Below are 23,632 nucleotides of genomic sequence, written 5' to 3'. Positions count from 1 at the left end.
CATATTTGCTTGTCCAGTTCTTAACTTTGCCTTGGCATTAACATGTGGAATACTGGGGACATGACACTGACTTCAAAAGACTTTCAGATGGGCCAGTTAAAGTGTTTCAGAACAAGTTTTCCAGGACACAAACACACACGTTCTTGTTGCCAGAACCTAAACCGCACCTAGTACCAAAGACCGTTCACAGTGATACGCTTAGGCTGGATCACCAGGGCCAGGAGTTTCAGCAGAGACCTTCATTCCCACTGACTGGTGTTCTACTCTTCCTCCTCTAATATAGAAACCCATCTACAGATGCCTCCTAATACAGAAGGCATCCTCTTCTTTGAAATAAGGACACTTTTTTTTTTTTTTAATTAATCAAAGGACACAGCCTGTATTTTAGAACAAGAATGATTATCCAGTGATGAAAATTTCCATGTCATAGACAAAAATGCTGTCATGTTACATCAGAACAACTGCGCATCTCACACAATCCCCACTGAGTTGTACTTCTCCAGGTGTCAGGATTACCTCAGGAAGGAGGATAACAAATATATGACCTAAACCCACTGATGATACTAAGTAAAAAAATGACACAGCCATCAGCTCACAAATGGAGGAATAAAAGAGAACTACAAAGAAAAAGCTGTATAGCCATCAGAAACACAAGGTCTTGTAGTTTATTTTGTATTCACTCATGTACTAGCGCAGTTCAGCACATCCCACAGAAAAAGCAGTACCTTTCAATCAGAATAATTAGCGCCTTTGGACTGACACATGCTTCATCTCCAATATGAACAGCTTAATAAAAGGCACCTGCTACAGTTAAGTGATACAGACTGCAGTTTAATTGCACAATATTTCACAGTGGACTTCCCTCTTTGAATTCTTCTGGAGTTCAGTAATGCTAATTGGAGCCCTGACCCAATGGTGTGTATGGAAAAGCTGTCCATCTTATGCTACGTCTTGAGGAGGACACAAGGGCCATGGTGTGTGTGCAGGCAATGGTGTACACAAGGACAGGAGAGATTTTGGAGAGTGCAACGTCTCCAGAGGGAAGGGCCAGTCATGTCCCCAGCAGTATGGCCAACTCCCCAGGACAAAGACTGGGCTTGGAGCTCAGCATTTTGCCTCTGGTCAGGGCTTAGGTGTAAGCTGTGCCAAGGGCTGTGAATTTCTAAGAGTTCTCCTCTGCTCTGTGTCCAGAGGAAGGACTGGAGACCACCTGATCCTTTAGAGCAAAATGCCTGTGTCATGTCTGCATCACAAAAACTTAAATCAGCATTAAAAAAACCATGACCACTAATGTTAGAGCAGGGAACTATGGCACAGACAATTCACACTCTGTAGAGTTTTTTTCCTTTTTTAATCCCCTACTAAAAAGCTCCAGTGATGATGTCATCCAGGAATATCTCTTCTTAACGTCAGCTGGCAATGACTTCCCATTTAGTTGTAATGTTTCAAAAAGCTATTAAAATAACCTAAATAATGTGCCCCCTGATTTGCAAACATTGGCAAGTACAGCATCTCTCGTGTCTCTCCACACATGCATATTCTGAGTTTACAAAAACACTTGAGAATTATTACAGAAAGGCCTGCAGACCTTTCTTTCACATTCCATTTATTCTGAATCTTCTCAAGGTGAAAACAAGCACACATTCTCTACCAGCTGGGGAGCACTGTGTTAATTTTGATAGAGCAAACAGATCCAGACATACAAAGCTGTAAACATGTACAAGTACTAACCAAGGTTCAGAGGAACGAATTCAGACACCTTGATAGGAGCACAATAGCAACAGCCTCCAGTAAATCTTTTTAACCCACTCTTAAAGATATAAAGGAGGAGAGGAAAACTGTTAAAGCGTTTGAAAAGCAAAAGCCAAAGTGAAATTAAATTTAACAATGCTGTTTACCTCTTTTCCTTTGCCTGTAGAGAGGAATCTTGTTAAATGAAAAATGCATTTATTTGTCAGTCTTTTTAAGGACATTAAAGTATTTAGCTGTCTCTTTGGGGAAAAGAGAGGAACTAGAATTGTTGCTGCTCTTTGAGGCTGCTTTTGCTTCCCAAAAGACGAAATGGGAGAAGACAAAAAATTAACAGATATGCTCAGTTCTTGTCTAGACCTGGTAAATCTCAGACTAGGGGAGCACTACATAGAGAACTCCATTTCCTGCCTCTCTGGTTGTGCTGTTGCTAAAGATACCTGGGCTTTTTCCCTTTTAGTTCTTTTCTTTCTTTTCCTTTCTTCTTGCACCCAAGGGCCAGAACAGGGAAGGGACAGGACAGAATCCTGGGGTGGGGCCAGTGTACAGGTCATGGCAGGCACGGTCTCAGATACACTCTCCCTGATTCAGTCATCACTACAAAATGTTGATGCAGGGATATAACACTGTGGGGATCACCAAACAGCTCACAGAGATCGGCCCACTCCTGTCAGTCCACTTATCTTCTTCACATGACCTGACAGATTACAGACCAAGGGAAGGAACTGAGACAGGGAACAATTTGTTTTCTCAATTTATCTATCAGTTAAGCCTAAGTTGAAGCTTGATTTCTTTTCCATGTTGTCTTCCAGGTAACTTTTGATCTTGGTAGTAGCAATAGGCTTTTTTTTTTTTCTTTCTGAGAAGTTCAGAACTGCATACTGCTTGCAAACTCATTTATAGAACAAGGACTCATACTTTGGCCAGCTTGGGTTTTAAGCCTTTATAAGTCTTCTCTTCCCAGTAAGCCCTTGTACCTCCCTTTGGTGATATGCACAGCCCAGCAGTCAGGGTCTGAAATGCAATGCAAATGCTAAAGGAAGTGCCTTCCCCTATTGCTCAGTTAGTGAGCCCCACACAGAACACAGGACAAGGAATACAGCCCTGAGTGGCAGTCCCAGGCATGCAAACAGACCTATTTTTAATCAAATCACTTGAAGTCTGAGCAAAATGCTAGCAATCTTTGTGGAAACAAATCAAAATTTTATTCAAGACAAATACCAATCAGAGTAGCTATTTTCCTATCAACTACAATCAACATTTATGGCTCTTAAATAACTTAAATATCATTATTTCACAATATAAGCAGTAACTCCAAACCCAGTGCTTACTCCTGCCTCAGTGCTTACTCTGCTAGGCCAGGACATTCATTGGTATTCAGGAACTGCCACCTGAAACAGAGCTTCGGGTGGGCTGTATCCACACTCTCATACTCTCTGCATGTGGACTGCAACCCTTCCTGATGAGTCTATCCACGGTCCTGAATTTCAGATCTGACACTATATTCATTTAAGCCCATGACAATGTGAACAGACTTCCATTCACTGAAAAGATATTGGCATGCCATCCCCCTCTCTCCACACACATTTCACTGAAACAGCAGTGGTAGAATTGGCTGGATAGCCCTTAATTCCACACTAACTACTTTGCAATCATATATTTTTTTTTAAGAGATTACCTTCACAATGGTATTGAAACTAAAGCACTTTTAAAATGCACAGTATTCTCAAGAAATAACTGAAATTATTTCTCTCAGTAATAAAGATGTTCTTTTTAATGACAACTCTGTTATCTGAAGTGAAAGACTGTCAGTCCCTCATTCAAATTGTTGCATGCTCAAGAAGTACTTATTGCTGCCTTTCCCCTCAATTGCTCTTACAGGCCTTCATGTTTAGGGCACTTGTGAAATAGCTTCAGCTGTTCTTCACCCCTCATTGGGAAGGGATGGTACCATCTACTCACAGTCGATGTTCATGGGATGAATGCCACGTGGTAGCACCTGCTCAAAAGAACCACCCTCCCTTTTCCTTAAATCTATTCATTCTGGGCTTCATTTCCCCCTCTTTTAAATGGTAGTAGCAACACTTCTTTACAATGTTTAAGCAAAACATGCTGAAACACAAAGAATTGTTTTTTAAAAGAATAAAAATCACTCAAAGTGAGTAAAAGGAAGAGATGTAAATTAGGCTTTCATGTATATGCCCACAGCAAGCAGCATCAGACTGGTAGTTGTCATTCCACCTGCAATTCTCTACATCATGCAAGGCTGCTCAGTGTTACCAGACAGTCTGAATGCAAAGGAGTAGTTAGAATTATTCATTTTAGCTGTAGTGAGAATCAAATGGAATGAAAATTCTCTAGTCAGTCAGAGTGTGTACGTGGATGAATAGAGCAGAGATGAATTTCAGGTCTAAGGATTTGCTTCCAGTTAAAATACAGTAAGTAAGCACAGATGTATTTATTTCTAGTGTTTATATGTTTATGCTAAAGCAAAAAGAGACGTTTAAAAGAACCCCAACAATGTAGCAGAAACATGTGAATCATCAACAGATCTTCAAGGGGTATCAGCTAGGGCACATATGTTAACATCAATGGGTCTATGCTCAAGATCTGGCTCCAAGTGAAATTTTCAGCTGGAAAACTGAAACACCTTGGCTTACTGGTTATTTAATCCAGCATCAGGAAGAACTAAGAAAAAAAACCCCAAACCATAGCATTTCCTCTTGGTACTGATATAATTAACACTTTTAATTTCTGTAATGCAATTGCATGGCACGTAACTATTTGCATTTCAGCCCACAGCAGCAGCAGTTTCTGTGCACAGTGCCATCATCCTCTACCAGAAGGAGCAGATTTCTCAAGTCAGCAACAGAGCTGTGCACTCCCAGGCAAATCTATCTCCAAGATAGCCTTGTAGGCTCTGTAGATATTAACTGTCATGAAAGGAGTCTAAAGATTTGTTGGTGTTCATTTTGATTAACGTAATCTATAAGCAATAAAACCAGAACTCTCCACAGCACAGGGAGCTACAGCTGAGCGTGGCAAAATCCTGAGTATATTGCCATCATAATATCCTTCAGTCTCCAAACGTGTCTGTACCCCAGGGCTCAGCCCCATTCCTTGCTCACAGAAACTGGAGAGGGAGAAAGAGCTGTTGGGCATAAAAACTGGCAACAATAAGTGAATTGCTTTCAGTAAGGACTTATTTTTCAGTGTGACAGTGCCAAAATTTAACTGTTTGCCAGAAATCTTTCATTCCTTCAAAAATCTTGTAATGATGGTTATCATGTCTAAAGTATTGCTTAATATCAGCAGGTAAAGAGCAAAGGAGTTACTCATCTTCCCTTCAGACTGTCTGCTCCAAAGGTCCTGAACAAGTCAAATGCTGAGCCCGGATGACTGCATTGCCTCACGTTTCTCCAGCTGCTGAAATGAAGGCATTTGACTTATTGGATCTTCAGACAACTATATTTAGGATTTTGGAGAATTTAGACAGGGTAAAGGCTACATCTCTGGCAATAACAGTATCATAACTCAGCCTGTTGTGAGGGAATACCTCTGCTTTCAAGCTTACAGTGCCTCCATTCATACATGCAAAAAAAGGACTATCAAGTTGAATCTTCATATGATTTCTAGGACTGTTTTACATACATGTGACTGCTTATGGAGGATGACATTAAAATACCTTGTTTAAAAAAACACTCTTTTCTTGTAGAGCCCTGATGACTCATTAGGAAGGCATTAGTAAGAAAAAACATCCAACTCTTAATTAAAGTACCTGTACATCTTGATTCCTCTAGCAAGCATGATCTGTGTCAGTCAGCTACCCCCCTGTGAGCCCAGTCCCAAAAGTGATCACATATGATATATGATACGATATGATATGATACAATAGTCTGGGAGCAGTACAGAGCTGTAGAGCCTCCACTAAGCCACCCCCATGTAATTTCTAGATGATAAACATGTTTCAGGATCAGTCAGACATCAAGCTATGCAAACCCATTTAGAATGGACTACTTTAGGACCACTGGCACATAATTGCTAATTAAAATTTAGGTAACTGTGGAAAAAAAAGTTCGAAGCTTCGGAAATGTAGGTGCCTTTGTTAAAATGTAGCAGAGAAGAATTTATTGAAGATCACATTTTGGATTCTGGATCCTTAAATACATACCCCATTATTAGTGCTAATATAAGGTCACAAGAGTGTGGATTTAGCCTTAAAGAACTGGTTTAAAATTAACAACTTTTTTATGCAAGTACTTTGTAACATATTTTGCCTCTAGTATAAAAAGGGCCTATTTAAATAAATTCAAGGGAAAGGAGAAAAGATTTTCAGTTATTTAAAAGAACTGAGCAAAACAGGAAAACAGAAAGTGTAAACCAACCAGCCTAAATATTTTTATTTCCATTTTTGATTAATATGTATTAAATTTTTCATCAAAATGAAAGCCATTCCTTTATTATAAACACTGACCAGCTCTAATCACATACTTGTTTGAAATTGTTCCCACAGCTACTGCAGCCAAGACCTGAAAAGTTCTGGTTTTGTTTGAAAAAAGACTTAATAGCTGTAAAGCTCCTCTGCTTTGCCCAAATACACTTGTTAGTCTAATAAAATGCAGTTGTTCTCCCTCCTAACTATGATGTCTGGAACTCAGTATCTTTTCTGCAAAGAGGTTCACAGATGTGCAATGAACACATACTTCTGCTTTGCAGAAGTCACACACAGCAAAACAGTCCAAGAGGAGAAACAATCCTAGGGTAGTGCCTGGACCTGTCTGTCAGTTATGGGGAAAGCCATGACATTTAACTTTGATTAGACACCGTGACATTTAGATGGCCAAAATAAAGCAAAACAAATTGCAGCAAGTACCCTGTGCACAGAGCGCACTTTGACAGCCAGAACATGCTGGCAGGATTTTGTGCCACACTGAATTACTCTCTAGAGTGATATGACACTGAATCACTGTGTACAGGGGTTGTATTAACCAAACCCTGACATCTTTATTCACGTAAATAGTATCACTGTGTTTAAAGAACTATTCATATGCATGAAAATTGGAGGAGCCAGGAAGATGCCCAGTCATTTCTGCAGGGCTTTTTTTCTCCCCAAAGTTTATAGTTTTTCATATAATAATTTTCTTACCACATGTCCTCGGCAAATATTATTTCCAAACGCTACTAGAAGTGCTCTCTTCAAACACTTCAATTAGGAAGAAAACCTTTTAAACATGGACACAAAGGCAGCAATGCAGCTACTCTCAGAATAAAGTAATTTCATAACCTCATTGTACTCCTTTCACAGTCTGGGCTTGGTATAAGAAATTAACTTCACTCTTGACAGTAACATACAAAATGTATTTAAAGATCTTTGTCAGCATATGCACCATTAGTGTTACAGCTTCCTGCTTTGCATTAAAAGCCCACAGGAAATCTGCTGACCCCGCAAGCTTTTCTGTGCCTGCTTTGAAGGAGACGGTTCACGAATTCCCATTCCCCCACGGTAGTGCTACTCAGGAGTCAATTCCCATGAAAGAGTGCATTGCATATTCAGCAACTGGCTGTGCATTGCCTTATTCTACTGCTGGTATGATTTTTCACTCGGTGTTCTATTCACAAGTGAAATACAGTGCACTGGGGCCTCGGTTCCCAGATCTTTACTGATCCACCACTGGGATTCATGTGGGCTTCTGGGTTTAACTCACTCATGACAGAAAACTAAACCTGGCTGAAAGGAGTTGACCAAAAAGCCTGGAGCTTTCTTTAGGTTTTGGGCTCTCAGTGCATGTGACAAACTGTCACATCTCCATTCGACAAGGCAGAGACTCTGGAGTGTATGGTAGGAGCTGACCTCTAGGGAATCAATTCATCCCAGGTGCTTCCTGGGGGTGTTGTATCAGACAATTCATGTCCTCACTGGATGCAGAATGACTATTTGGGTTTGCAGGCACTGAAGATAAAGACCCAGTGGTATACGCAGCTTCTTAGCACTGATGTGATTGGGACTACGTTCAGAAGTTGGAATGAGATTGAAAAGTAAGCCTATATTTATATATTTAATATGTCTAAAATACATGATCAAAAATAAAAAAGTAATCTTCCATTAAGATTATCATCTTCAACTGGGAACACAGAGTTTCTAGGACACTACAGCCTCCACTTGGTACTGCACAAAGCCACTCTCTTCTCACTAGGAGAACCACAATTTCAGCTCTGTCTGAGCTGGTCCTCCATGGAACTGAGGACTTCATTTGTTCCAGTATATGTGCAACCAAGAACATATTCTACAAAAAGTACTATATCCCTTCAAAAAGACAATCATGTTAAGAGCAAGCTGGCTTCCTATATATAAATAAGGTAAAAAGTTAGCAAACAGAATTGTGAATCAAACATTTATATCACTTGAATTTGTTAGATGTGGCTCTTCCTCTTCTCTCCTGTGAAAAGAAAGAGTTGCATTATTCTAGAACTTGGTTTGAAGGCTTGCATCTCTTTATAAAGCCATGTAAGTTTTACTGATAAATTCTCTAGTAATCCTGGTTTGTTTGGGTTTCATTTGTTTTTTTTTAAAACATGGCATGCAACATATTTTCTTGAAAATTGTGTGCAGAAAAGAAACATGCAAATGGGTTTGAACCAGTCAGGGAGCATCACAATCTCTAACACATTAATTCTCCTGGAAAAAAGGGAGGTTTAGGACAGGACAAAGCAAGGACTAAGATAGTAATTTTAGAGTGATGAATTACCAGCAATCAACAGCAAATGAATAAAAATCTGTTGGCAGCCTGACCAGATTTAATTACTAGTGATGGTCAAGCCAAAAGCAGAACAAAAATATACTGGAAAAATATGACAAACAATTATACATTTATCCAAATTAATACAGACACTGCACATCTATCCACTCAAGATATTTCATAATGGCCTTTCAATTCATACTCCTGAAAGTAACATTTTACTCCTTCTGAAACAGTGCATAGGGATATTTTTGCTCAGTTGAGTAACTATGAAACCATCCACATATTGCAAGCAGATGTCATTCTCAACTACACAATATCAAGGACTAAATTCTTACACCAATGCTCAAATTTACTAATTTCTGCCCTCAGATTCTGAGTGCTATTTTGGTTTGGAATGATACCTGCCACTTACAGGTTTTAATTTATTTTCTTATTCAGCTATCTTCTTCCAAACAAAAGTGGTTGAAAATACACAGCCTCTTTTCTGAGATAGTTTCTCTGGCACAGTTGAAGAAGATGCTACAAAGAAGCTGACTTTTTCAAAATGTAATTTACTTCCCTGCATATATAACCAAATGTCTGTCTCCTACTTTCCAGGGGAATCTCTGAATCTTGGAGAGAATAAATTGCTTTCAGTAAATGTGACTCTCAAGCTTTTTGATACAGCTAAGGTGGGAAAAATAACGAGTGGGTTTATACACCAACAATCACAGACTGCTCAAATACAGCAGTGGGCATTACCAGTTTTCATTAAATACATTAATGAGATTAAAATTACATTTCTACCACAGCTTGTCTGCAATGCAAAGGCAAATGGTGAGCACACTGTATAGTCTTTCACAAGTGTGGAGTCTGGCTTTCCCTGCCTTGCTCCCTGTGAATAACAAGGAAACAAGTGGAAAGACAGCGCTGAAGACCTGAACTGTTGGCCTTTGCCCGCCAGTTTGCAGGAGAGAACAAGACTGGAGAAACAGAAGGCAGAAAAGACTGGTTCCTCTTTATAGCATTCAGATAGGAGGATAATATTGCTCACTTGCACAATACTGCTCAGCTGGTACCAGTGTTCACATTAACTCTCACACAGCTCTCAACAGCCTGTGACAATACAGCTTTTATAATTCAGTAAGGAAAATAAGCTTTATATGCTGATACACCAATGGCTGCACCAGGTACATCAGCACAGCAGTGAAACATTTTGGCAAAGCGGTAATGGGGCCAACAAGTCCACTGAGTGAGCAGACTTGGCACTTAGTCTCTTGGGAAGCCAGAGCTGTTGACAAGAGGCAGTGCAATTATTGGTACTGGGTGGTACAAAGGTTACACCATAAAAACATAACATACCCCATAAGAAATGAAGGTGTTAAAATAGCAGCTGGGTAAATACAAGATAATTAAAGAAAGCAGCATGAGTTCCCCAAGTTCAAATCAGGCAGACAAGCATTTTGCAGAATTAACCTTATTAAATAGACATTGTCACTTTAAAAATTAATCTAAACCCAAAATAATTACAGCAATCAGTGAAGATAAGAGTTACCTATTAAACATAACAATTAATTCCAAAAAACTGTCAACTCTTTTACTTCCATCTTTACATTTTTCTGTAGTAGAGTGCCAGGTCCATATATGTATTTTCACTTCTGTTTACAACGGATTGACTTTGACATACTATTGATAGTCTCTACCAGAACATCAAGTCATTCACTCTTGGTATTAATTATTCTTTATTAGGCTTAGCATGTATATTCTACTTTATACCAAATTAATAATAATACTGAGGTCAGAGAAATGAAAAATGAACTTAGGGTGGGAAATCTCAACTCACTCCATGGAAGCATTTTCAGCTCAATCACTGCAGAACAACGTTTTGTGTACATCTTCCCCAAGATGTTTTTTACCACATGGGATCTTTTTTTATTAAAAAAGCCTCCAAAACTTTAAAATGAAATCTTTTAAATAAAAGCTTGACACAATGAGGAACATGTCTTGCATGCCAATCCAGTATCTGTATTTTTGATATCCCAAGCCTGAAATACAGCAAGAAGAACAAAACATCTTTTAAAATCTTATTCTTTCTAAAGGGAACTATGCAGGCTTCATGATATTATCTATGACACCGATTTCTGTTTCAACCTCAATTAAGAAATGTAGCAAAGAACTTCATTACTCAAATTAATTAGACTTCAGCGAATGCATTCATGAGGAAACTACAGCATACAACATGAACAACAGGATCATAATATGACACTGCAGAAAATCTGGTGAATAATTACTTACCCCACTGCAAACAGCTGCACAAGTCCAGATGCATTAAACCAATTCTGGTTTAATCTCTGGGCACCAAGGACCTTGACAGTTTTAAACATTCCATTAAATGCCCATCTAATGGTAAAAGGACCAAAGTATCTTGAAAGAATTGTTTAAGTCTTTATATGACACTAGCATTTTGTCCCCTACCAATGCATACCTCTGCTTTGACAAGCACTGCATGGTCCTTCATGAGAAATCCCACCATAGGTGGAAAGGTGGGTTAATAATAATGCCAAGGAGCCTGTGCACACCTAAGCCTCCTGAAAATCCTAAACCCTGGGCGCAAGGGATGTGCTGTCCAGTGGGTACAGACTGCAGGCTAACATTATTAAAACGCATGCTGAAAAAATGATAACACAAAGCTACAGCTTATTAGTCCAGCGTGGAGAATAATTGCTTCAATAAAATACACTATAGCCTGTAAGTCAGTTTTTACTGTGTGGATTAAAGCATCCTTGCCCAAAGTTACCTTTGTTCGCTCTTTGCATGCTTTGGATCCTTGGCCAATGGCTTCAGGTTGAGGGGACACAACAGTGCAGTGGAGATGGGAGTATATTGTCAATTGCCAGGGACAAGATGAGAAGCAATGAATTTCCAGGGGGACGCAATTCTTTGAGAGTTCTTCACTTCTAGTACTTTAAACTTCAGTCAAATGCATTATCTAGCCAGGTAGAAACCAACAGGAAATGTTGCTAAACAGGTGATGCATTTTCTTGAAATGCAATAAGCATGATACTAGCCCCCTTACCAGATACTTCTTTTAATTTAGCTGTATCTGTTTAAAATAGGAGGTTCAGTGAGACTATAAAGTGTCCATTTTTCATGTCAATTCAGTGAGAATGAAGAATGATTTGGACCATGTGGATAATGTTTCAAATTCTGAAGAATTTGGCCTTATGTTACTTACTTTATAGATGACAGTGAAGCCAAATAGGCTTAATTTGAATGGCTTGTCTAGCACACATATTCCTTGGAGGACTTCAGCTGTGAAATAAGGATGCTAATACCTATGGCACACACAAAAAACTGCACACAAAACAGCTGGCCCTCCCACGTCCTCTCAATAACTCAAAGCTGAACTAAGTAAACTCTGCACTCAGAGTGGCTATTTCCTAGGTAGCATTTCTTTCACAAGGCACAGGAGAGGTTAAGATCTGGACGTTACTTTGAATATGTATCAAACGATATGAAAGTGACTCATAGCACAGCATGACTTTGCCTGCTAGAATGGTTACAATCACTGAGCTGCTTCAAATTTGTGATGAGGTGTGAGAGAGTTACAAATCAGCTTTCTAGTATTACACATACAGAGTATCTGTTCAGGATAATAAATTGATACTGCAATCAATATTCAGATGTTGCATTGTATTTTTGTAACTGATTAAAGCTATTGACCACAATGTCTTATCTGTGATGAGTAGTCATTTCCCTTTTATGTTACAACAGTGTAGAGCCTGGGCTGGCAGAGAACTTTTGGAAGAGACTCACATTCAAGAGAAGTTACTTCAGCTTTCAAGTGCTCCTTGCAGCCATGAGCACAGCCCAGGTTTTCCTAACGTTTTTTCTTGCATAGGACCAAACCTCCTTCTGAAACATCTGAGGCTCCTCCTATACAGCACAGACCATGCTTTTTACCTAGCCATGCCTTGGGGATGAGATACAGGACACATTAAAACATACCAGCTGAACTCCCACAACCTTGATAGACTCCTCCTTCTGTGACAGCAAAGACTTCTATGAAAAGACTGAAGAATGCAATCAAAAAATAATTAGAATTATCAGTCTAATTACTGCATTCATTTTCTAATGCTAATAGTGATAGGAAACACTAATTGTTGTTTACTGTGAGATGAATATTTAAACTTATCAGAGAAGTGGGGAAAAAAAAACCCTGTTTTTTTCCACTTGGAATAGATGTCAACTGCAGATACATAAACTTTGTAACATTTTAATTTTTAAAATGACATGGTATCCTGTTAATACAAAGACATAGAAGATCTGTACACAAAAAATTACAGAACATATGATCACAGTACCCTCAGGGCATAGCATTCAAATACAGTTTTTAAAAAAATCAAAACAAGCTTGAATATCATGAAATATTAACAAATATACATGGTTCTTTTAATTAGCACTTTCCTATTCTTCTTTTCAGGGTTTATACGTACAGGCTTCTTTCATTCAACCAAAAAAGTTCAAAAATTTGAAATGTAAAAAGATATTCTAATCAATTTAGAGAAATTCAGGAAAAAGAACTTCAAAAATACCCACCTAGAATTGTGACAATTGGCAGCACTGCAATTGTAAAAGCTTTTGAAGGCATTGCATGCCCACTTACATTTTTCCTTACTCTGCTGGGGAAATGTGGTGATCCTGGTGCACCAAGGAAAAGACTGCAGCAGGCTGTAAATATTTAACACAGTTTTGAACTGTAGTCACATTCAGAGTTCAACTGAAGTTAAGTTTAGAAACAACAGTGAGAATCTGAAGTTACTCCAGGATATAAGGCTAAGTACATAAGTAAATGCTGAAAATCTGAACTACCTCATATCAGTGTAGAACAGACTGCAAAAGTAACATTCAAAGCCCATTAAGAACACAATATTAAACAGCAAATTAGCTAGAATAAAATCAGAGAACAAAGGACTTGTGTTTCATCCCGTCATCTGCTATACTGTAGCTTATTACAAAAGTATATAAATACAAGAGTAGTAAATCAGTACCTATGTTATATAATAAATAACCTTTCTATATAAATTATGAAAATACAGACACAGTAAAATCAGTGCAAAAATGACCAAAATGTACTGAAGGAACACTGAATCCTGCCTGCCGGAATATGCATCATAAAACACCCATATTTCATCTAGTGCATGAAATGCTGACAAGAATTAAAAAATGCACAATGCACATCACTAACTGTGCCATTCTCATCATGGCTAGGCTTTGTGAACGAAGATTTGAGAGGGGCTCTACCCACGCTTGCTACAAGCGTGCTGATGGCTAAAAGGGCCAATGTGAGACTGTCTGTGCCATTCTAAAATGACAGCTATTTCCAATGTCAGACAAATCAGATTAAAACAACACATGTTATTTGAACCACGCACTTCATTCTTCCTCATTATTTTACCAAATCTTAAATAACTACCTCTTTCCTAATTGATACTTAAAATGGAAGTTGCCCTCATAAGTCCACGTTTGCACGAGCAGCCTTTTTAGAATTAAGAAAGTTCTTTTTCTTTTTCCTTGGAGAATTATGCAAAGTAGGTACTGGATCACTTGGCTCACGAAACAAAAATATCTTCTCCCCTGTCTCTAACAACTCTATGGCTTCATTAGTTGCAGTGTTCACAGAAACAGGTGGATCAGACTGTTCCATAGGAGGATGTGTAGGTGAACATCCAAGATGAATGAATGCTGTTTTTTCCAAGAGAGCACATTGCTTCTTCTTTATCAAGCTATATTAATAAAAGAAAATTGAATTGAAAAATTAGAACCAGGGCAAAAAAAGCATAAATTCTCATATCATATCCTGACATAGAAATGGTGACTTTGGAAGCTAAAGAAAATCATATTTCAACACAGAGAATTGCAATTTTCATTGCAATCCCCAATAATTTACATATTATTTTATGAGATAAAAAATTCCAAAAGGAAAGGTAACCTAATAATAAATAAACATAGGAAAGATGAGAAGTGTATGTGAAAAATTTGAGAATTTTATGGATATGTACAGAAACATCTTTTTAGGTATTTACTATACTTGCTTGTGTAAACATGTTGTAGGAAACACAAGCACCAAACATCAGAAAAGTGTTAGAAAATGCATATTTATGAACTTACGTTCTGATTTCTTACAGCTGTAAGAAGACTCTTTGGAAAATAAATAAACTGTAAACCAAACAGCCCATATATGTTTCTTCCAGTTTCTCCTTACCTGTCTTTCCTCTTTTTTAGAGGAGGGATCTTCTCTAAACTTCTGTTTATCAGATCTTGCCTTACTTTTTTCTCCCATGCTTGCCACAACTCTTGGTTCTTCCTGGAGGAGAAGGAGAGAAATAGATTCCCAGCAGCAAATCCCAAAATATACACATTTTTCTCTGCTTTCTGACTTTAGCTTCCAAACCCATGACAGTAATACCATAGATACAGTCAGTAAGAATGTTCAAGTATTTTTGCTGTCCTGCCATGTCATTTAAATCAGCTAAGATCACACCTCAGGGCATGGTCCGAAGGACCCCTATCTGCTCCTTGACAACCCACAATCTGCCAACTAGAGGGCTCAGTCTCTCTGACTAAAGGGAAAAAAGTGAGCACTTGGGACTTCAGTAATGAACTACAAAGGGACAGGCATCCACAAGGTTGAAACTTCCACTGCTAGAAAGCAGGACCTCCCTTATATTATCTTCAGGAGCTACAGACACCTAAAAATTGGCTTGCTATGAATATTATAAATACAAAAAGTGGATGGAAAATATTTTAACAAATTCCAATTCAGTCAACAGAAAGAAAATTATCAGAACAAGATCTATAATTCTATCTAAAACTGTTTAATTAATGAACCTGCAATATTTATTAACTGTTTATCAATCAATTTATTATATTTAAAATATTTCACAAAATAAGGCAGTAGTTTCAAAGTACTTTTACCCCACAAAATACTTCAAAAGAAAACTTAGGCACTTGTGATTTTCTCTATTGCTGTCAATCTCCTTGTCCAGCAAATACAAGTACATGTAAAGCAGTAATCTTGTCTTGCAATGGCCTACCAGAAAGCATCACACTTACCTTTTCTTACAGTTGCCAGACTCATCTGCATTACTGTCACTATCAACACCACCATCTGAGTATTTACTGATGGAATCGAGGACAGAAAGAACCTCGCTTTGAGAGCTGGAGGGCAGCAACCAGTTCAGGACCCTGTGCAACATCCCCATTGGCACCCTCGTCAGTTTAGCTAAATAACCTGCCAGACGGAGCTCCTGGAGAATTAATGAGTATAAGATAGATAAATTTAGCATTGAAAATAAATTTTATCCAATTTTAATTACTATCATTAAGTAACTATTGATTACAGAAACAAAAAATATTACTGAAAATCATTTTAGTAGTGACAGTTTTGGTGTTAAGTGGTCACAGTGCCATGTTCACTGTTTCTACCCAAATGTATCTGACCCAAGTATATCATGGTTTTCCATTTCATTTGGGATATAGGCAATGTAAATGTTAAATAACTAGTTGATTTTGCCATATTTGCTTACGGCATGTACTCAATGCTCCCCACTCTGAAAAATCACAGCGCAACCATAGTTTAACATCTAAGGCTTAGTAATTTATTGATTCTACTATTATAAAGAAATCCTTTCAAGATAATGAGGAAGCAATATGTCATTCCTTGGTCTGTAAAATTGGGGGGGAGGGGGAATAGTCTTTAAAACCTAATGACAACATTTACATGTTGTTATGGTTGATCACTTCATTGTTCAGCTTCTCTCAACACTGGATTCTGTGATAAGCTCAGAGAACAGCTTGTAATATTTGTTAAGAGGTAAAGGAAACATCTGGTTTTGTTTTGGTGGTGTTTTTTTATTTCCAAATGTCCTCTGTTTTGGCCCAAAGGTCAGTAGTAATGCATATTCATTCATACACTGTTCAAATACACCGAGTTCAAAATCAGTTGTTCCCTGGACACTTAGCCAGTCACATTTCCTGTCCTCCTCCAAGCACCAAAATCCTATTGCTATTTTCTGCTCTGTTGTCAAAAATAATGTGTCCCCTGGGCTGTTTCTGTGGATCTCTCGTGTATCAAATATGAAAAGTCTACAGTATATTGGGAACTACATGAAAAGAAAAGAGTAGAGCAAATTACAGCAAGTTAAATGTCTCAAAGAACGACAGAAAAAAAGCTGCTGTTGTCTATTCAAATCATATATCTCAGGTAGCTGAAGTTGGGTAAGATGTGCCAAACACTCAGGATGACTCACGACAGCCGAGTCATCACCACTCTGCAGACCCTCCCATAAGCATTAGTGGAGGAGATGACTACAAAGCCCCTGTCACACAGAAAACTTACAAGGTCCCACATACAGGGAGACAGCCGGTTTCTTTGTCCACAGTGGATTCAAAATATCACAGCAAATGTATAAACCCTGCCTCTTTTTTGCATGACAAGTTTTCAGCGGAGTGAATGTACCCAGAAGATCATCCCTGTGTTAAGTGAACCTTATTCTTTGAAAGGAATAAAGCATCACCAACCAGGCAGTCTTAACCAACATTTAGATGGCCATACAAAATAAAGAAATCAATAAACCTCCTTTTCCCATATTCATTCTCCAAGCAGAGAACTCCTCTCCAAAATGTAGGAAAACTAGCCACTTCCCAAAATTTCTTGGGCTCTTCAGCGCTGTTACAGGTTTTCCATGGAAACCACTGAGATTACAGAATTAACAAGACAAAATCCTAAGACTGATGAGAGATAAGTAAATTGGTGCAGTTCTTAAAATGTCCACTATTTTCAGCCTAAACATGCACCAAAGTTGGACACCAAAGACATGTCTGTTAAGACTAATCAGAGGAAGAAATTATTTGATTCTTCTCTGAAGAGGAATGTAAATAAGAGCACCTACTGACACCTAAGTCTAATTTCTATAGTTGTTTACAGACTGTGTTGTACTTTTGGTCTTTAAAAACTGTTCTAGAAACTTACAAAAACCAACATTAAGTGCAAATAAACGTGACAGATCTCTGTGACCTCTTCTGCCCTTTTTGGCTATATGGTCTCAGGATCTTTAACTCAGTAACTTATACATGGACGATTGAAACATCATGGCTTTAGTACTGCTTCACTCTTACCAGTTTCCTCTTTTCTCTGACCCTTACCTTTCTGCACCAAGAGACTGACAGGCAACCCTTGATACTTTTCTAACACAGCAGAATTAACAACTGAGCAATTCTGCAAGGTACCACAATGCTGTCAACAATCCCAAAAGCGGCACAGGTGCCCACCATACAGCAAAGGGAGAGCTGGTGCCTGAACATGCACCAGCACTGAGCAGCACTTTCAGATGCTCCCAGTTACCCAGACCAGCTTGCAGAAATGGGAACTGAATGTGCATCCAAACACAGGAATGGTCACACTGGTCAGACTAAAAGCCCTCCAATGTGGGATGAGTTTGATTCTTCACATAAAATACCACAGAGATCAGGAACTCACTTTTTTGTAATATCAAATGGATACAAGTGCTACTTGTGCAGACTCATCTGTATTCTCTGAATTCAGACAAAACAAACCCAGGAATGAATTGTAGTTTACAAACAGCAGAATTGCTTTTAGGTATTTGGACTGAGCAATGTGTAATTAAACAACTAATGCAAGAATCAATAAACTTGAACCATGCTGTGTTTCAAGCTTCCCGTGCTGTTTCCACATGACAGTCTGCCTGCATCATCTGTTGTATCTAAAATGCAACCAGTGTACCTGGGGCTATAGCTACAAGCTTATTCAAAAGTAACATCTCAGCCAGAGGCTTATGATCCTGAACTTGCTTTCATTCAAGCAAATATCTTATCGACCTAGATCTGCCTTGATACGGATGTAAGCTGAAACATGAAATGCAGGAAAGTAAAACTTCCCTGTTTTTTTTCAGAGAGGGCTCTGTTCACAGCTCTGTCTCTTTTCCACTAGTCTGAAGTGGAAAATCCTCTTTAAAAAAAGATAGTTTCCTAATAATTGCCAGCGTAAGGTGTTCTTTAAATTGCAAGAAAACAGGGGAGAAAAAAGATTTAAAATTTGATTTCCACCATCAGGTCACAGGATAAGTACATCCAAAATTAGGAATGTGTTACACTGTGAGCCTTAATAAATTAATATTCTACTAGGGATTTATTTCTTTACAGTGGAATTAAGAGTAGTCAGGTTTGGAATTACAGTTGGAGTTATTATACTATTATACTTGCTGAGAACAGAAATTTTGTTTTATATATCTGCAGGACAAACATTTATGGGTTTTACGGAATTTCAATTCAGTATGACGCAGGATCTCTCTGGGCTACACTTTATATTAATAAATATAAACACAATCCCCCCCCAACGGTATATTTAATGCATATTTACACAAGTAAATTATTTCTTCAGGGAATCTTATTAACAAAACATAAAGCACAGCACCCCACTATACACTGAGCAGTGCATCCAGTTTTTCAAGTGCAGTGAAGTGACAGCAATGCTTTTAAATCTCTGCCTTCAACCTGTCAAGACCTATAGTTACTAAGGGTCATTGTTCACCTACTATGTGTGAAGATGACTGGGTACTGTGAAAATTATGACATATTCTGTTTGTATCCATACATAATCTGCAAAACAATGACTTAAAACTCTCAATTTGCAGAATACATGCCATGTTGTTGAGAAGATCTTTCACAATATATCTGAGTCAAAGAAACTTAAAAAGTGTGACGGGAAGACAAATTACGATCCAAGGGAAATGATCAATGACCTGCTGTGCCACTTAAGACACCCACAAACCTATGGGGCCAGATAAGATCCAACCAAGGGGACTGAGAGAACTGGCACAAGTACTCACTGAAGTATATTCCATCATTTACCAGCAGTCCTGGATAACTGGAGGGGTCCCAGTTGACTGGAGGTCACCAAATGTGACACCCATCAGCCCAGAAGGGCTGGAGGGAGGATCGGGAGAACTACAGCCCTATCAGCCTGACCTCAGTGCTGGGGAAGGTCATGGAACAGATCATCTTGAGTGGAATTACACAGCACTTGCAGGACAACCAGGGGATCAGGCCCAGCCAACACGGATTTATGAAACACAGGTCCTGCGACCAGGGGACCCACTTAGTGGATTAGGGAAAGGCTGTGAATGTGTCTCCCTGGACCTTAGTAAAGCCTTTGACATCACTTCTCACAGCATTCTCCTGGAGAAACTGGCTGCTCATAGCTTGGACAGGTGCACTGTTTGCTGGGCAAAAACGGTCAGATGTCCAGGTCAGAGAGTGGTGGTGAATGGAGTTGAATCCAGCTGGTGGCCGGTCACCAGGGGTGTCCCCCAGGGCTCCGTACTGGGGCCATTCCTGTTTAATATCTTTATCAATGATCTGGACAAGGGGACTGAGTGCACCCTCTGTCAGTTCGCAGATGACACCAAGTTGGGTAGGAGTGTTGATCTGCTGGAGGGCAGGAAGGCTCTGCACAGGGATCTGGAAAGGCTGGATCGATGGGCTGAGGCAAATTGTATGAAGTTCAACAAGGCCAAGAGCCAGGTCCTGCCCTTGGGTCACAACAACCCCAAGCAGTGCTACAAGGCTGGGGGAAGGGTCTGGAAAGGTGCCCAGCAGAAAAGGACCTTGAATGCTTTTTGTTCCCCTCATGAGAAGAAGACACTGAGGTGCTGGAGAGAGTCCAAAGAAGGGCAATGGAGCTGGTGAAGGGAATGGAATAAAAGCCTTATGAAGAGAGGCTGGGGAAGCTGGAGTTGTTTAGATGGAATAAAAGAAGGCTCTGGGGGAACCTTATTGCTCTCTACAACTACCTGAAAGGAAACCTGAAAGGTCCCAAGAGTATAAAAATAATTAAGAAGACTTGGTCCACCAAGACTGAGGACTTAAGTCACAGTAGTACAGTGAAAAATCAGCGAAGTCTAAATGACCTTTCAAAACCTGTTAACTCCTTACCCATTTTATTAAAAAAAAAAATCCAAACCAAAAAACAACCAAACAACAAAACCTGAAATCTTGAGCAACTTCAAATGGGCAAATAAAGCCTCATTTAATACATCTCTGAAAAACCGACTCTGCCCACACCACCATTCCACAACAGAATGAATACATACAGAGTTTAAAGTTTCAAAGAAATAACCAGATTAAAAATCACCATAATGTGAATATTTACATCAAAAGCAACCCACAAAAGCCTGCAGCAGAATTTTTAGCAGTGTCAGCAGAATGCTATTTCTGTGAAATCCCAATAAAACATCAGAAGCTCTATGTGCAGGAGGCCATGGTAGAAAACACTGAGAAGGAACTGAAGGCTAAGACAGAATTCAGCAGCTCCTGACAGCCACATCTGCTTACAATATACCAACTGTCAAGGCCAACAGGGTAGCAAACTGATTGGAAAAAAACAATTGCAACAGGAAGATCAGCAAGAAATCAAAGAGGAAAATAACACCAGTAAACTCTTAGGGTAAACGCAGCTTGGCTTTAAAAGTGGTGGGGTGGTAATACTGGTCATGACCTCCTCACCTTCAAATGTTACACTCTGCTAGACACACTAAAAGAGGTTTTGGATGGAAAAGTGCTAGGATGAACTACAAACTCCCACTTTGCCTGATTGAATCAATTAGTAGAAAGTAAGATATTCCATTCTAGGACAGCATCTTAGCCATCAGACTGACTGGTACGCAGAGTTAAACCTTTTCCAGCAAGGCTCACAGAAAGACTCTGCTCTGAGTGGAGTCTGAGCGTCCCCATGAGAGACAGAGGATGAAATTATTATCATGCTCCTGGGAGTGTTAGGAGATCTTGATGTAAATTCTTTACCCAAATCAGAGTAAGGATCTGAAAACGTGCTACCTTCCCTGTATATCTCCTAACACAGATATAATATACAGTAGTCTCACTCCAATTCTTCATGAGAACACCGGACCTCAAATAGACATTGAACTCAGAAGAGAATAAAGAATTCAGAAAACTGAGCAGAAACAAAGACATGGGAAAAGCTGAGAGATCCTTAAAGTGGTCCTTGATATGATGGTCTCTGAAGCTCCCAACTTTTGATACAGGGGACTGTGACCACATTCATCTCTGGGAGGCAAGATACTTGGATACAAAAAGCTGTACCACCGAGCCCTTTTCTGATGAAAACATATGTCAACCAAGGCCTGACTGGGGTCAATCAAGTGATTCATTGTTAAGGCCTTTTGTAAGACTGACAAGCAGCAAACAGACAGTAAATTACCTGAAGATGAGATGCTCTTTTTGAAAACAAGTACAAGAAATGATACTAAAAAATTTAACTAGCAGTCCTTTTATCATTTAATTTTGAAACATAATCAATGCAAATCACTCCTAACACTCATTAAAACCTAAACAAAATCCTGGTATAATTACATGAAAATCAGACTGTATATCTGCCTGTCAACCAGAAAATCAGGCACTTCAGTTCTCCACAGAATGAAATACAACAGGACAGCCCTCTGAAAGCATCTGCAAATGAACAAATAGAAGTACAACTCAGTAAATTTCAAAAGGCTGAAAGTAGGTCAGAATTAACTGAAGTGACTGACAATACAGGCTGCAAACTGGCAGCAACTACTAGCAGATAGTAACTCCAAATACATCTGTAACAGTTCCCAAAAAAGAAGAAAAGCTGATTTCCAGATACAGCTGTAATTTAAACTTGGAAGCTTTGTTCAATTTCACGCTTACCTGACTATAAATTGCCAAAAATGCATCCATCTCTATATTTTCCAGGAGATTTTCAAGCATCACGCAATTCCATTGCTCATCTCTCAAGCTGAAGTGAAAGACAGAGTTAACATTGAAATCTTCCCAGGTGCAATGACTGTATTATAGGAAACAATATCTGAAAGCCATCCATTCGGGAAGCATATCTCTCTGCCAGCCAAGCTGTGTGAGCAGAATAATTCATAAAATATGCCAACTTCTACCCCCTTCTTCCCTGAGCCACCAGGCAAACATCAGAGCAGAATGTAACGCTATGCTCTGGCACACAATTCAAATCTGGAACTGCTTAAAAGGGATTTGATTCAACGTGTCCCCATGCTCTTCTTTAAGTTTCATCACGAAACTTTATGGAAAGTTTAAATATTAAACAGTTAACTTCCTCACTACTAATTTTTTTTTGTTTCTAGACCAAATCACGATGCCAACATATACAAATCTGTACATGTACAAAAGTACAAAACTTGTTTCTTCCCATAAGTTTCCAGGTAAAAACTAACTGCAGTTTCTCTGAAGGCTTCACTGATAGGTTACTGGCTTGTGGGTACTACTGCAGAGATCTATCTGCTCTTCTAATGACTCTTTACTTCTGCAACAGAAAAGTTCTTAATGTACACTAAGCAGAGATTTAGCCTTTTCAGAGTCAAAACAGACTTACTAATATCATAGCCATTTTTAATATATCAATTATTTCATGGAAAACACTCTTTTCTAATGTAATCCTTTGTAATGTAATCCTTTGAGGATCTTACGTGAAGCTTGAAATGTGGTAGGCTTTTAATACTTATGCATGGAAATGTCATCTCTACTTCCTGTAACCCTAACGAATGTAATACAATAGGCTGCAGTTTTGCATATTATCATCCATCTTTGTTACGCAACATTCATGACAAGACAGATATTTCTATACATCTCCCAAGAAGCATTTTATTTGCCACTGGTATCTTTACTTAAAAACTGGCCAGGGAAAAGTGAAATTGAGCATACCAGTGAAGAGCAGTTTACATATCCCATCAAAAATAATTGTGTGACAAGGAATTCAGTCTACAGTGTGACAATGGAGATCGAAATTCAATTTAAATTGTCTCAGCTACTCCCTCTGACCCCAGCAGATCAGGTTTCCCACAAGTGCCTACCTATCTCCTTGGGAGACAAAGCAACTGGATTAAAATTCTTTACCTCCTTGCTGCTAAGGAGCATCATTATTTCTCCACTATGCCTGTAAAGAAATGGTGATTGCCATGCAACACAGCATAATCTATATGTTACTAAGTTATTATTATTTCATGTTTCTTATTTCAGTATTCCTAAGACTCCTCAGTTATGCCCTGGGCCACAGCACAAGGCAGCAGTGTTCA

The 23,632-nt window shown here is 38.9% G+C and overlaps 1 protein-coding gene across 4 annotated transcripts in view; it reads right to left on the bottom strand.

Annotated features, from left to right (window-relative positions):
• Window positions 1-13,838: 13,838 nt before the first annotated feature.
• Window positions 13,839-23,632, bottom strand: part of EVC2 (EvC ciliary complex subunit 2) — a 69,208-nt gene continuing 59,414 nt past the window's right edge. For all 4 annotated transcript variants that reach the window (XM_027891972.1, XM_027891970.1, XM_027891969.1 and 1 more), the window contains 4 exons: window positions 22,239-22,326; window positions 15,585-15,778; window positions 14,734-14,835; window positions 13,839-14,254 (listed from right to left, as the gene is read on the bottom strand). In XM_027891972.1, the coding sequence (XP_027747773.1) occupies window positions 13,981-14,254; window positions 14,734-14,835; window positions 15,585-15,778; window positions 22,239-22,326 (658 nt within the window). In that variant the 3' untranslated portion in view covers window positions 13,839-13,980. The remainder of the gene's footprint in view (window positions 14,255-14,733; window positions 14,836-15,584; window positions 15,779-22,238; window positions 22,327-23,632) is intronic.

The sequence above is a fragment of the Empidonax traillii genome, unplaced genomic scaffold (assembly GCF_003031625.1).
Source record: "Empidonax traillii isolate 1590-97213 ecotype Southwest subspecies unplaced genomic scaffold, ASM303162v1 scaffold336:size770142, whole genome shotgun sequence".
Classification (NCBI taxonomy): domain Eukaryota; kingdom Metazoa; phylum Chordata; class Aves; order Passeriformes; family Tyrannidae; genus Empidonax; species Empidonax traillii.
The sequence above is the reverse complement of the archived record's forward strand: the minus strand, read 5'-3'. Positions and strand labels throughout refer to the sequence as shown.